This window comes from Natrix helvetica (assembly GCF_964273705.1).
Source record: "Natrix helvetica genome assembly, chromosome: 9".
Lineage (NCBI taxonomy): Eukaryota > Metazoa > Chordata > Lepidosauria > Squamata > Natricidae > Natrix > Natrix helvetica.
Genome location: NC_138560.1, coordinates 26,784,883 through 26,799,975, shown reverse-complemented (window position 1 = coordinate 26,799,975; position 15,093 = coordinate 26,784,883). Strand labels below are relative to the sequence as shown.

Genomic DNA, 15,093 nt, shown 5'->3' with positions numbered 1-15,093 from the left:
AAGAGGAATTAAATGGAGGGGAAACTTACCCCAAATGGCAAGATACAGAAGAAGAAAAAATAAAAGAATTTATGGATCTAAAGAGAGAAATTTTATTAACAATAGTTTTGATAACACCACCAACAATTAAAGATAAGTGGATTAAGGAAATAGAAGAAGGGCATCAAAATTACACGAGAGATTCTATAAGCAAAGAGTTGCTAAGAGGAGTCCATACAAAGTTGATTAAAGAGAAGATAAGAGGACTGATACCACAAACAGCAGAAGATATGAGACTGTTTTGTTACTGGAAAGATACAGGTTGATAGATGGAAGAGTATAACTTAAAACTAGCTAAACCTAGTGAAATTTAGTGATAATAGATAGAGTTAAACAAATAATTGTTAATGATAATAATGTATACTATGTGTAGTGTCATGATAAGCAATAATGGGATATGAATATTGAATGGTACCCATGAAAGGAAGATTAGAAACCCTCTTGGATTATATACAAAGATTAATAAAAAAATAAAAGAACTAAGTCAGATATAGTTAAGTTTTGAATATTAGGGGGGAAATGTTATGATACAGGACATAGTTAAATAAAGGAGGGATAATGATAATAAGGTATATATAGACATGGGTACAACATAAGGAAACTGGATGTAAATTGCAAATAATGATTTGGAAAGAAGGATTAGAAAATTTTGTTATTGAATATTATGGATGTTTAGCTAGGACATAAAGATTTAGTGTTATTGGAGGATTTTAGAAATAGTAAATGAAATGCTAGTATGTGGTTATGTATTAAATCTTGGTATATTTTATGATGAAGGACGTTTAAACAATTATAGTCAAATGCAAATGGAGGTATGATGATGGTAACATATATAAATATCTGAGTTAAAATACTTGAGTTAATATGAATTATGCTTGATGACTGTGGAAGAGATGCACGAAAGCCTTTTGTAATCAACTGATACACTTTCTACAGTATATAAAAAAGGAAGATCTTATGTGTTGTGTTTGTTTTGAAAATAAAAAAAAAATTAAAAATGTATTTTTTTTCAGGATTCATTTCTCCCCATGTATCCAGAATAGATAATTCTTCTATCATTTTAATAAGGGTTCCTGGTAGAGACCATCTAGTTTTCTTATTAATTTTACTACTACTGTAGTCCAGTTCATTATTGACAATTATGTTGAAGTCTCCCAAGATACAGATATTTTCATGTTTTATTTCTAGAATCTTTTTATGAAGTTTCTTATAAAACTTCTCATTTGGTGTGTAACTAACCATGATATAAGTCCATTTATGATTCAAAGTCACCTCCAACATCAAAATTCTCCCTTCTTCGTATTAAAAACTTGTTTGGCATTTATTGTTTCTTTCACATAAAGTGCCACCCCCCCCTTTTTTTTTTGCTGTGGTAATGAGTAGAATAGTTTTTCCTATTTAGAAAATTCCAATAATTTATATTGTTGTCTCTTAATGTGCATGTCTTGGAGTGCTATTATGTCCCATTTTAGTTTCAATAGTTTAGAAAAAGTCTTCTTCCTTTTTATTGGTGAATTCAGCCCATTACTATTGACTGACTGATAACACCTTTATTTCTTCTTGCATTAAATTATTTATATCTAGGCTTTATAGTCCTAGTTGCTCTTACTTCTCTGGGTTCTTTCGCTATTATTCCTTTTCATTCTAGATGTTTTTTCCCCCTCCTTTTCAGCCTGTGCTTCTTTTGAGTATCTTCCTCCTGTTATTAGTACTTCTTGGCTTTTATATGCTAGCTCTCTTGTTTCTTGTTCCCTTATCTACAGTAAAGTAATTTTCATAAAAATCTGTCACCTTATCCAATGAGTCTAATCAGTACCCATTCTCCTGCCAGTTGACTAAAATTCCTTCAGGAATCAGCCACCTGAAACTTACATTGTGATAGTTTCCTTAAATCCCTCATTCTCCTCAGGATTTGTTTCAAAACCACCAACTGTTTACCTTTATTTTCTAATGGTTCATCTCTCGGTTTATAAAGTATCTCATCCCTTAACAATCTTTTCACTAGTCTCACATGTATCTCCCTAGGAAGATTGCACATTTTTGCATAGTTTGTATAGATCCTGTATGTTTGATCCACCTCCATATCCATTTTCTGTTTGTCTATGCCTAATGCCTTTGCTAACAGTTCTTTCTTTATTTCTGGTAAGTCTTCTCCCTTCTCCTTCTATGTTTTGAAACCTTAAATAATTTTATTTTCTGTCTCTAACAAATTCTTTATTTGCCTGAGTCAGTTGCTGATTTAAATCATTTACTTTCTTTCCCATATATTTTGTTTTCTCTTCCATTTTATGAATATTTTGTTCATTTTCTAATATCCTTTGTTGGAAATTCTCAAGTTTTTCATTCATATTCTCTATTTTTTCTTTCAACTCTCCTGTATCGTTTCTCACTTCTCCTATATCTTTCCTTATCTCATTATGACTTTGGATCATAGATTCTTGTAATGCCTGTAATAATGTTAATACCTCCTTTTGTGATGAGTTAGCTTTCTCTGGCTGTAAAACACTTTCAACTGACCTCTGGAGGGAGATAGAAAGTTATTGCCTCTCTCTCTCTTTCCGGAGCCTCCCACTTTCAGCAAAGGTAATTTAGTATGTTTCATTTACATCTGGGTAGAAATTGTATCGTCCTTACCCTGATCTAGTACACTGTCACTTTTCCGCTAATTCAACACGTTTTTCTGATTGCTGGAGCTTCGGTTCAGCCATTAATGGCTGGCTTCTTCCCTGCCTGTCCAGAAAGTATCTCCAGATCTAGCTAAGCGGACCGCCATCCCTTGCAATCAATGGGCGCCTTTCCAGCTTAGTCACCCCTTCGAGGTGACATTTGGCTTCAGCAAGCCTCATGGGTGGCAGAAAACAGCTGATTACCATGGATCTCTTCAGATATCCACAGATTTTCAGCTTTGGTGAAAACTGGAAGTCTTAAACTCAATTTCATTGAGGGCCACATCAGGGTTGTGTTTGATCTCGGGGGTGGGGGCCTGGGGTGGGTTTGGCCAGGATGGGCACAGCCAGCTCAATGACACTTGTGTTGGGGGTGCCTGTAGTGGCCTGAGAGCTATGCCAGTGGAAATGGGCTCTGTTTTTGCCTGCAATGGCCTCACAACCCTGTGCTAGCAAAAATGGTCCTTCACTGTTTCCAGGGCAGCCTGGCAGGCCAGATATACATACATACATACATACATACATACATACATACATACATACACACACACACACACACACACACACACACATATAAGACTCCTGCCTAAGATATATACAGCCCAGGTTCGAATCCCAGTAAGGGTATGGCTAGCTGATGAGAGCTAATTAGCTCGAAATAGATCTATACTAGTCTCCCTTTATTTATTTATCAGTACAAATACAATATATATATATGCTGGTTTTCTTGTATTTGGGTCTTTTCCCATGTAAGATTGAGATTGTCTTGGCAACGTTTCGGTGAAGTCTCACTCGCCATCTTCAGGCTGAATTTTGGGCTTAAAGCATGGTCAGAGCTCCCCTCTTTCTATAAATCTTGGTGTGTGTGTGTGTGTGTGGAGTGCTGGCTTTGTTTCAGTAAGTGGAATGATTGGCTGTGTGGTTGTATCATGATTGGTAGATTGGCTGATTGATGCTGGCTGTGTGTCCATTGTTGTTTCGTGTTGTAACAACCTGGGTGGTGGGTGGGGCTTGTTTGTTTGTTGACTAGGGCTGGTTTCCAGATGTCTGGTAGGTGGGAGGTATCGTCACATTTATTCATGTTGTGGGGGTGTTTCTCTATTTCGATAGCTTCCATAATTATTCTCTTGTTGAAGTGTTCAGTTTTGGAGATTAACCTGGTTCCTTCAAAATTAATTTCATGTCCTGTAGATTAGGACGTCCAGAAAAGGAAGTTGGCTGTTTGCTTCTATTTCCATAGTGAATTGTATTGTGGGGTGTAGGCTGTTGAGATGTGTGAGGAAGTTGTCCAGTTTTTCTTTCCCATGTGGCCAAATCACGAAAGTGTCATCAACATATCTAAGCCACAGTTTGGGTTTGTGTTCAGATTTATCTAAGGTGTTAGTTTCAAAATGTTCCATGTATAAGTTTTTGATGATGGGTGAGAGGGGTGATCCCATGGGTGCTCATTCTATCTGTTTGTATCTTTGTCCATTATGGATGAAGTATGTGTTGGTTAGACAGTGGTTGGTCAGGTCCAGGATGTGTTTAGGGGGATTGTGTTTGTTCTGGATAGCTGTCAAGGCTTCTTTTATAGGCACTTGGGGGAAGAGGGATATGACATCGAAGCTCATGAGTAGTTTGTTTGTTTGTTTGATTGGATTTATATGCCGCCCTTCTCCCAAAGGACTCAGAGCAGCGTACAACATTAAAAAACACATATCACGAAAGTTACAAAGAAATTAGATACATATCCAAAAAACAAACCCAATTAATAGGACAATAACATTTTAAAAATGAGATAAAATTAACAGGCCAGGCCGGCTTGCTGGAAAAGCCAACTTTTTAGGGCATGTCGGAAGGACCGGAGGTTAGGGATTATGTGAAGCTCCGGGGGCAGCTCATTCTAGAGGGAAATGGTTCCCACAGATAAGGCTCTCCCCCTCTCCCCCGACACTGGCTGGCCGACGGCACCCTGAGGAGGCCAACTCTGTGGGATCGTACTGGACAGTGGGAGGCTACTGGTGGCAGTAGGTGGTCTCGCAGGTACCCTGGGCCTAAGCCATGGAGCGCTTTAAAGGTCATAATTAATACCTTGAATCGCACCCGGAAAACAACCGGCAACCAGTGCAGGCCGCCTAAAAGGGGTGTAACATGGGAGTACCTAGGTACCCCCAGATAACTCATGCGGCTGCATTCTGGACCAGCTGAAGCCTCCGGGTGCTCTTCAAGGGCAGACCCATGTAGAGAGCGTTGCAGTAGTCCAGGTGAGAAAGGACGAGGGCATGAGTGACTGTGCACAGAGCATCCCGATCCAGGAAGGGGTGCAACAGACGTACCAGGCGAACCTGGTAAAAGCCCCCCCTGGTCACGGCCGTCAGGTGTTCTTCTAAACTAAGCCGTGTATCCAGGAGGACTCCCAGATTCCGGGCCTTCTCTGAGGGGGCTAAAATTTCTCCCCCTATCGCCACTCCTGTTCAACACATATATGAAGCCGCTGGGTGAGATCATCCGTGGTTTCGGGGTGGGATACCATCTGTACGCTGATGATACTCAGCTGTACTTTTCCACCCCGAACCACCCCAACGAGGCCATCGAAGTGATGTCCCGGTGTGTGGAAGCCGTACGGATCTGGATGGATGACAACCGACTCAAACTCAACCCCTCCAAGACGGAGTGGCTGTGGGTACCGGCTCCCCGGTTCAGCCAATTAATTCCATCATTGGCCATCGGGGGCATTCAACTTGCCCCCGTGGAGCGGGCGCGCAATTTGGGCGTCCTCCTGGATGCCCGGCTGTCCATGGATGACCATGTGACAGCCGTGGCAAGGGGGGCGTTCCACCAGGTTCGCCTGGTGCGCCAATTGCGCCCCCTACTGGACCGGGACGCCTTACGCACAGTCACTCATGCGCTGGTGACATCTCGCTTGGACTACTGTAACGCTCTCTACATGGGGCTTCCCTTGAAATGCACCCGGAGGCTACAGTTGGTCCAGAACGCAGCCGCGCGGGTAATTATGGGGAGTACTAGGTACTCCCATGTGACACCATTCCTGCGCGAGCTGCACTGGCTTCCTGTGGTCTATCGGGTGCGTTTCAAGGTTTTGATAACAATCTTTAAAGCGCTCCATGGCTTAGGACCTAGTTACTTGCGGGATCGTATTCTGCCCCATACATCCCTGCGACCAATCCGCTCGCACAGAGAGGGCCTCCTCCAGGTGCCGTCCACCAGACAGTGTCGAGGGGCGGCGCCTAGGAGTAGAGCCTTCTCTGTGGCGGGCCCAGCCCTGTGGAATGACCTCCCCCCCGGATATTAGGAATACCTCTGACCTCCGCTCCTTTCGTGTAAAGCTCAAGACCCACCTTTTTCAAGTTGCTGGCCTGGCTCAACGTTGATCCAACTATATCGCTCCTGACGGGTTTTTTATTTGGGGTATTTTAATTGCATTCAATTTATTTAGGGGTTTTTAAACATTGTGTTTTTACTTGTTTTTATCTATCATTTCACCTCCTCCTTGTATATGTCGTATATATGTCTTGGTATATGTTTTGTTATATGTATGTCGATATATTTATTTCCTATGTTTTGTTGTACGCTGCCCCGAGTCCTTCGGGAGAGGGTGCGGCTAAGAAATAAATATTTATTATTATTATTATTATTATTATTATTATTATTATTATTATTATTATTATTATTATTATTATCAAAGATGCACAAATCGGGATGACGGAAACCACAGCCACTCAGTCTTGGAGGGATTGAACTTGAGACTGTTCCTCCCCATCCAGATCCGCACAGCCTCCAGGCATCAGGATATCACGTCGAGGGCATCGTTTGGGTGGTTTGGGGTAGAGATGAAAGTTGGGTATCATCAGCATATTGATGATACCGTACCCCAAAACCATGGATGATCTTGCCCAGTGGTTTCATATATATGTTGAACAGGAGGGGTGAGAGAACTGATCCCTGGGGCACCCCACAAGTGATGCGCCTGGGGGTCAATCCCTGCCCTCCAGTCAACACGAACTGTGACCGATCCGACAGGTAGGAGGAGAACCACCGTAAAACGGTGCCCCCCACTCCCAACCCCCCGAGTCGTCGCAGTAGGATACCATGGTCGATGATATCGAAAGCCGCTGAGAGGTCTAATAGGACCAGGACAGAGGAGCAGCCCCTGTCCCGGGCTTGCCAGAGATCATCGACCAATGCGACCAATGCCATCTCTGTGCTGTATCCGGGCCTGAAACTGACTGAAATGGATCCAGGTAGACAGCTTCATCCAGGTACTGGGGAAGCTGACGTGTTACCACACTCTCGACAACCTTTGTTACAAAGCGAAGGTTGGAGACTGGATGATAGTTGGCTAAAGAAGCTGGGTCCAGGGAAGGCTTCTTAAGGAGGGGCCTCACCACCGCCTCCTTCAAAGCAGTGGGAAAGAACCCCTCTCTCAATGAAGCGTTGGTAATTGCCTGGAGCCAGCCTCGTGTCACCTTGCGGGAAGCCGAAACTAACCAAGAGCGACACGGGTCCAGCACACAAGTGGCAGCACTGAGTCTCCCCATAATCCTATCCATGCCTTCGGGGGTCACAGGGTCAAACTCATCCCAGATTGTCACCACAAGATTCATCCCCGTCGGCTCGCCCGAATCTACCCAGTCAGAGTCCAAGCCTGTCCGGATCTGAGCGATTTTATCCTGCAGATACTGAACAAATTCTTCAGCCCTACCCTGCAAGGGGCCTTCCCCAGTTCCTTGGTTAAGTAAGGAGCGGGTCACCCTAAACAGGGCGGCTGGGCATAGTTCGCTAAGGGGAACACCCCTCTCATGGCCCAACCAGGTCTCCGTAATGCACGCCAGGTCCGCTCTACCCTCTTGTATGAGGTCGTAAATGAGGGGAGCCTTATGTGTTACGGATCTGGCATTAAGCAACACCAGCCGGAGACCAGGGTCCTGTAATCCCGAGCACCTGCGGGTGCGAGAAGGGCGATAAGGGTTGGAATGCGCGATCACTCTTAAACAGCAAACCCGCGTCCTCCGAACATCATTTGGCCCTTGGCCCCCACCATATCTGCCTCTCCCACAAACAGTAGAGATGGTGAACCCTCCAATGGAATGGCTTAATGTCTCCCCCGGAATCCCAACCTTTCCCAGCCCTCCCAACCTGTGCCCATTAGTTAGCTCTGGCCTGTAACCTCGCAGACTCCCCCACCCAAGCCTGTCTGAGCCATCCGAATCAACCCTCCCTCCCCCCCTTAAAATTTGGTTTAAAAGCCCCTGTAAAAAAAACCTAAGAAATCTCTTCTTCGCATGCCACCTCTCGGGATCCCTAGAACTGTCATTAAGGAAGCGTCTTGATAGGCCAGAAGGCCATCCCCGGGAAGGGGGGAGTTCGTGGAGGGAATAAAGTTCTGTCGCAGTATAACATAGAGGAGAGTGTGGCATCAACCAAACGGGATGACATCATGGGGAGATGGGTCGCTGGGTTGTAGGTTTTGTTTCTTTATTGTTTCTATGAAGTGGAATGAGTTTTGTATGTGTGAGGTGATAGATTCTGCATAGGGTTGGAGTTGTTTGGTGAGGAATTTGGCAAGATTCTGTAGAGGTGAGCCTATGGAGCTGACTATGGGTCTGAGTGGTGTTCCTTCTTTGTGTATCTTGGGGAGGCCATAGAGTTTGGGGCATCTGGAAGATTTCTCTCTGGGGATGATTCTTTGCTGGATCTCTTCACTGATGGCAGAGGCTTTTATTTTGGATTTGGTGGTTTTTTCCAGGTAGGTGGTGGGGCCTGTGTTTAGAGGTTTGTAAGTGGGGTCTTGGAGTAGGTTGGATAGTTTGGCTTGGTAGTCAGCCGTGTTCATCACCACTATGGCGTTACCTTTGTCTGCTGGGAGAATGATTATTTTGTTGTCTTTCCTCAGGTTGGTGAGTGCTTTTTCTTCTTGTTGTTGTAAGTTGCTTCTGGGTAGATTACTGGAGCAAAGGATGTTGGTGACTGCAAGTCTGATTTTATTGGCTTCATCTGGGTTGATTTTGGTGAGTGTAGCTTCAACTTTGCATATGATGTCTTCAGTGGTGATGCGTTTAGGGGCGACTGCAAAGTTGAATCCTCTGGAAAGAACATTGGTTTCAGCTGTGGTGAGTGTTCTGTCTGATATGTTGTGTACTGTTTGTTTCACGAGTTGCTGTGGAGGGAGGTTGGGCTTCTGTTGTTTTTCTAGTCTGTGGAGTTTGTTGTTGTGTTTGCCTGTCTTGTAGGAGGTTTCTGTTTCAGCTCTCCAGAGGGCTAGTTGTTTGGATTTGTCCCAAACCCCAAAGACAAAAGACCCGAACACAACAAGACCAGCATACTTACACCCGTGAAAATCTACGAAAACACAAACACACACACACACACACACATATCCCACAATTAATCCCACAATTAATCCCACAATTAATCAGTTGGTTCTATTATACAATACTTGGGAAAACCACGGTGGGTTTCTAAGTAATTCCTTAAGTCCACTCTTTAAATTAACACTTAATTCCAATATTCAAAAGTAATTCCCTTAGATATCCTCCAGGTTTCCAAGGTTAATCCTCTAATGCCATACATTAGAAAAATATATAGCAATAAATAATACCTCCAAATGTACATTCTTATCAGAATTTTTCAGGGTTATATTGTTTTTGTAGGAGTAAGTATTCACCAGTAGATGGCGCCATCCATTTAAAATGCAACTTTAAGTCTCTTCTTCCAGTTAATTATTTCCAGATTAATTCAAAAAAAAATTCCAGTTGTTCAATAAACAGTCAAATATCCAGCATTTTAAAATGCCTATTTAATGTCATGCTAATAAAATATATATATCCAATCTTCCTGTATTTTGTAATTCTTCCTATTCGGATATAATTTTACTCTAACACTCTTTGGTCGCCGCTTTCAAACATTCCAGAGAGTCCCTTCTTCCGGATTAATTTTATTTTAGGGTCAAAACATCGTTAAAAGTTTAAAAATCACCCCACCCAGTTCCACTCACTGTCCATTCTCCCGGCTCCTGCACAATCTTTGTTTCTTCGGTTGCTCCAGCTTCATGTAGCCATTTTGGCTGCCTCGTCTTCGGTAAAGAGGAAACCCTATGTCAAGCAAGAGAGCCGTCACTTTCTGCAGTCTACAGGGAGTATCTCCTTTGCATGTCACTCCTACAGTGACTTTATTCCCCTGGGAGTGGGGGACAAAGAGAATTTGGCATGGAGGATACAGAGTAACACTTCCCTATGCTGACTTCACCGTGATGTCTAACTGGAAGCCCCATCTATAAGCAATTCTTCTTAGCTAATACATTACATACCCAACTTCTATGCATTTATTATAGAGATGTCCTTTTACCATTACAAGGCAAAATTCGGAGAGGTATAAATTTCTAATGATCAATGTGCTTCCGTTTGGGTATGATTGCAAAATGAGAAATTAGGTAACTTTGCATTTATAATCAGGTTAAACTGTTTTTCCCCCTGGCCCCAGTCTCTCAGCTGCTCTCTCCTCCCCAGTTGATCAAGGCTGAACTGGAAGGCGGGGGGGGGGGGGCGGCTTCTGAACAACTTGCCCCAGGGGTCTCTCCACTTGACAGAATTGACAATGGAGCCTCTGGAAGCAGTTACTTCAGGAGGAATGCCACAATATGCCAATCTTGGTTTATGCTAAAGTCTCTGGGCACCTGTGGCAGGGCTGTCTCTGGATCGCAGCCATGTGAGAACAGAGCAAAGTTGGGAAGGGGTTGCCAAGGAAGCGCCTGGCTACAGTTCTGCTCGGGCCCTGGAAATGATGCTTTTGAGACCAGAAAGGCTTGCCAGCTGCAGAGAGCTGCCCACATCGGGGGATTCCTGCAAGCAACCACTCCTCTTGCTTGTTGCAGATTTAGGGCTATTTGATAAACTGCAGCCTGCATTTGCACAAAATAAATCTATTTGATGCGTTTGGTGTAATGTAATTTGTGGCGCAGGATCAGGGAGGGGGTGGAAGAGGTCACTCCAAAATGCAAGCTAAAGCGATGTTTGCAGTCTGTTCATCTGTCTTTCCATTTCCTTGGAAAAGCTGTTTCTCTGTTTGTGTGGTTAAGAAGCAGAACCTCTCCTGGCAGTGGGAGTCCATGGCAGGGCCCTGTTGTCCTCAGGTCTGAGGCTGGCCCTCCTTCGTCCCAGTCCATGGGGCAGGCGGATGCTCTTTCCCTGTCCATCAAAGGGTCTTCCGCTTAGAAGCAGGTAGTAACCGTGCGCCCCCATCCGTGTCAAGGGCCTGCTTCCCCAGAAAGGATCAGGCACAGCATTAGTGGCAGCCACAGGACTTCACCACCATATTCCGCTTTTTCCTGAGGATAACGTTGTTGTTGCTGTCATAAAAGAGAACAAAAATGGCACTGAGCTTCGTGGGGGCACAGCAGGCCCTGGGGACAGCTTCAGGCTTCATCAGGTGGACCTACAAGGGAAGGAAGACGGTTACCAGAGCAGGCAAAGCCTCCTTCTGCAGGGCTGAGCATCTGGCCTGCAGCCCTCGCCAAGACAAACCCGCCGGGCATCCACTCCCCCTGGCCACTCTCCACAAGGAAGTGGAAATGCTTTAAAGAAACACTGGTTCCCAGGAGGAAATGCAGTGGTTTCCATGAGTAGGCCGTTTGTCAGCACTAGCAAAAATATTTATTCCCCAAACATTGAGGCTGCAATTTATGTTAGAAGGTACAGCTGCTGCTTCCTGATCTCATCCATGGCAGGAGGAGGAGGAGGACCTCCCCACGTGGCCAATGGCACTGGGTGGACCACCTGAGGGCACAGGAGCACAGCTCTTGCTAAAACTGGGTAGGCTGTGTGCATGCACCCAGACAAGAAAGCAACCAGGTTACCATCTGCAACTTCCCCCTTGCCAGCCCTCATTGAGATGGAGGCAATCAGAAGATGTTGCCATATGTTGTGTCCACAATCCTCTTAAAAAGTGGGGATGATTCAGCTGTGGCAGCCTTCTCGACCAACACCCCCTTCCCCCAGGATCAGCAGCTAAGAGCCAGTGGGCCCCAGGAGAGACTCAGAGTAAACCAAGGGGTTCCACCTAAAATAATAACCTACGTGCAGGGTGTGGAGCTGCAGTTACTGTCCCTTCTTCCTCATCCTGCATATGACAGTCCAACTGCTGGGGGCTTTGGGGGTGGGAGGCGGAGGTGGAGGAGAGGAGGAGGAGGAGAGGAGGTGGAGGAGAGGAGGAGGAGGAGGAGGAGAGGTGGAGGTGGAGAGGAGGAGGAGAGGAGGAGGAGAGGTGGAGGAGAGGAAGTTGAGGAGAGGAGGAGGAGAGGAGGAGGAGGGGAGGAGGAGGAGGGGAGGAGGAGAGGAAGAGGAGGATTGCTTCTAGCCTTTTCTTACTGAGCTCAAGTGCAGAAGGAGATCAGCTCTGACACGTGACTTGCTCCTTTGCTGAGCTCTGCTGGAGAAAGGCCACTTTGTTCTTAGCAGGCGAGGCTCTCCCAACTTCATGCCAGCGCAGTCGAGACCAACCTTGGCCAGGGAGCTTTTTTCCTTGGGGTCTGGGGGAAAAGTTATTCACCTAGACTATTGGAGAGCCCCCTTTCTGTCTTGGGGAGACCCAGGAAGGGGCAAAAACCCCTCCTTCTCCACAGGGAGGGGCCCTAACCCTAACCCTAACCCTAACCTGATCCCAAAGAAGAGCAACTGAACTTTTTCCAGCAAGCCTCAGTTGCCAGGTGACCTTAGTGAAGGAGAGGAGGGTTGCTGCTGCTCTTCCACCAATAAGGGCTTGGGGGGGGGGGACACCAGGAATCTGGCCCTCCCTCCTTCAGCCCTGCCGTTCCCTGGGGAAGAGCCAGCGCAGTCGAGGGGAGAAGGTGCTGGAGCTCCCCAGGGGTATTTGGGGCCAGGCACTCCTTCCCAGCTCAGTGTACTCCAGAAGAGAGGGGGAAACGGGGGAAGGGAGGGCCTTGTGTGCCCCTTAGAGCTCCTAGAGGAGAGATAAATCCAACAAAAAAAATAAAACAGTACAATAAATTGCTGCCCATCTACCCTCCTGCTGTCTCCCGCAAGAGATACTGACCAGCGACTGGACGATGGCATGGTTGGTGGCGTTCATGGAGGAATTCAGGGGAAACACACACTCTCCATCACAGTAGAATGCGGGGTAACTCTGGGGGGCAATCACCCAGTCCTGGGGGAGGACAAGGACAAAGGTAAGTCCCTCCACTCCCACTGGCAGCTCACGGGAAACTGGTGGGTGGGCCAGGCCAGGGTAGTTTGGCAATTTCCTGAATCATCTGATACCACAAATACCACAGCTAGAAGTTGTGGGTGGTTTTCAAGAAGAGATTGGACAGCTATTTGTCTGGAACAGTACAGGGTCTCCTCCTCGAGCAAGGGCTGGACTAGAAGACCTCCAAGGTCCCTTCCAACTTTATTCTATGCTCTATGTTCTACACTTGGGGGGAGGGGGGTGAAGTTAATACATGGCTTTCACTTCAAAAGGCCAAGCTGAGCAGATCAAGCAGAGTTGCAAGAGGGACTTTCCTCCTTGACTGCGGAACAGGAGCCTGGATTTCTTTCTCTGAAGCCCTTTATGGCCTCAGCACCCTTGCTTGGCATGAGCCAGACCAGAGCCCCCTGGGCTACAGGGGCAAAAGAGGGGGGGGGAGGATGGGCAGAGGTACCTGAACCCACAGTCCCTTTTTTTCTGGGGAGTCATGAAGAAGAGAGTTAAAAATGGTTACCAGCCAATCAAAATCTTGAAACTTGACGTTCAGTTCATGCCTTCTGCAGACCTGGCTGTGTTCAGAAACATAGACATCCTCTAAGGAAGGAAAAAAAGAGATGGGTGTTTCTATTATGGAGCTCCATGGTGGGATCTCCAGCCTTTTGATACTGGGAGGGGGAAGGCAGCTTCCAGCTGTCCTGCCTCACAGGGGAGGCGCCCACAGCCTTTCCCTGCCAGTTCTTAGCCGCAACTCTGGGAGGTAAAGGCAGGCAAAGGCTTGGTGCCAAGTGTGGCTCCATCCCTCCCCACTGTCAGCCAGGTCTCCCAGGCTGAGGCCCTCTGGCCTCCAGGTCTGTCCAGAGAAGGAGCAGATTCAAAGACGCCTCTGGATGCAGGGATCGGTTCTGCAAGTGGATTTTGTTAACCTTTCAGACTCCCAGGTGGGCCAAGAGGGCTGGGTGGGGGCTGGGCTGGCAATTCTGGGACTTTGAGCCCAGCCCAGCCCTCCTTCCCTCTGCCCACCAGCCAAAGAGCCTCTGCCGGCTACAGGCAGTCAGGTGAAAACTGCTAGCAGCCGTAGCCTGGCCCAACTGCATGCCAGAAAACGGCTGCTCTCGACTTTCTTCAAGGTTGGGGAAGTTGACAGGTGCAAAACGCGTCTCTTCCAGGTGTTTGGGGTATATTTGAGAGCCAAGCAAATTCTGCTGAAGCCTGGCAGGTGTGCGGCTGAATTTCCATTAGGCAGCACAGCCAAGGAGGGCTACGAAGCTGCAGGCTGGAGAGGCTCATTCTGTATCTCCATTCAGACTTGATCAGCATGAAGGAGACTGTGAGGCTTCCAGCTGCTTCTCAAACCCTCAGCTGCCCCTTGGTGGGCAGACGCAGCTCCAGCGCATCCAGAGTGAGGGCGGAAACATCAAGAGGGCAGCACAGTGGTGTGATTGAGGCCCAACCTGTTTCTAAAGGTGCTGTGCACAAAAAGAGCTGGAGCTTTGACTGTGGAATTGCCATTTTGACTTTTTGGGCCAGACCCTGTGATTACCCCTGGGTAGCTTGGTCTTTCTGCTTCTTACCAAAAACCCCTGGGAGCCTGTTGGAGTGCGGGAAGCTGTAGCTCTTCCTGTGCTGCAGTCGTCGTTTTGCCTGCTTGGCCGCTCGGGGGAGTCTGACCTGGTTTTCACTCTCCTGGAAAAAGGTCACCACGAAGGGCTGCTTGGAACGTGGTCCATGGCGACCCAGGAGGCCGGCCAGTCCTGGGTCCACACTCTCTCCTTCAAAAGCCAAAGAACAAACCCTGATAAGGCTGTCAGCTGGAATAACAAGGGAGCTCCTTATTGTGATGAGACTCGCACTCGTCCCAGGGGGACTCCCACACAGAAACGGGAGTGGGGGGGGGACAAGCACCCATTTGCAGGTAGAGGCTTCAGAGATGCCCCTCTGAAGCACAAGGCGGAGGGCTGCAGGGTCATGGAGGGGAAGGGTCTTTCCCTCAAAGCATCTGTCTCTAGCACAAAAGAAGAAGGGGGAAAACAGAGTTTCTGCTGGTGGACAGCCGGCTAATAGGAGCCAGCAGTGTGCAGCAGCAGCCAAAAAAGCCAATGCAATCCTAAATTGCATTAAAAGAGGGATACAATCAAGATCAAGTGAGGTACTAATACCACTCTATAAAGTATAAGACCACACCTAG

General features: G+C 46.7%; 1 protein-coding gene across 2 annotated transcripts in view; it reads right to left on the bottom strand.

The window, feature by feature from the left end:
* Positions 1–9,489: 9,489 nt before the first annotated feature.
* BMP8A (bone morphogenetic protein 8a) overlaps positions 9,490–15,093 on the bottom strand; it is a 33,134-nt gene continuing 27,530 nt past the window's right edge. Inside the window, exons 4-7 of one of the 2 annotated variants that reach the window (XM_081961588.1) lie at positions 14,480–14,677; positions 13,423–13,502; positions 12,756–12,866; positions 9,490–11,138 (exon numbers count right to left, since the gene is read on the bottom strand). In XM_081961588.1, the coding sequence (XP_081817714.1) occupies positions 10,989–11,138; positions 12,756–12,866; positions 13,423–13,502; positions 14,480–14,677 (539 nt within the window). In that variant the 3' untranslated portion in view covers positions 9,490–10,988. The remainder of the gene's footprint in view (positions 11,139–12,755; positions 12,867–13,422; positions 13,503–14,479; positions 14,678–15,093) is intronic. The other variant, XM_081961589.1, reaches the window with a different exon arrangement.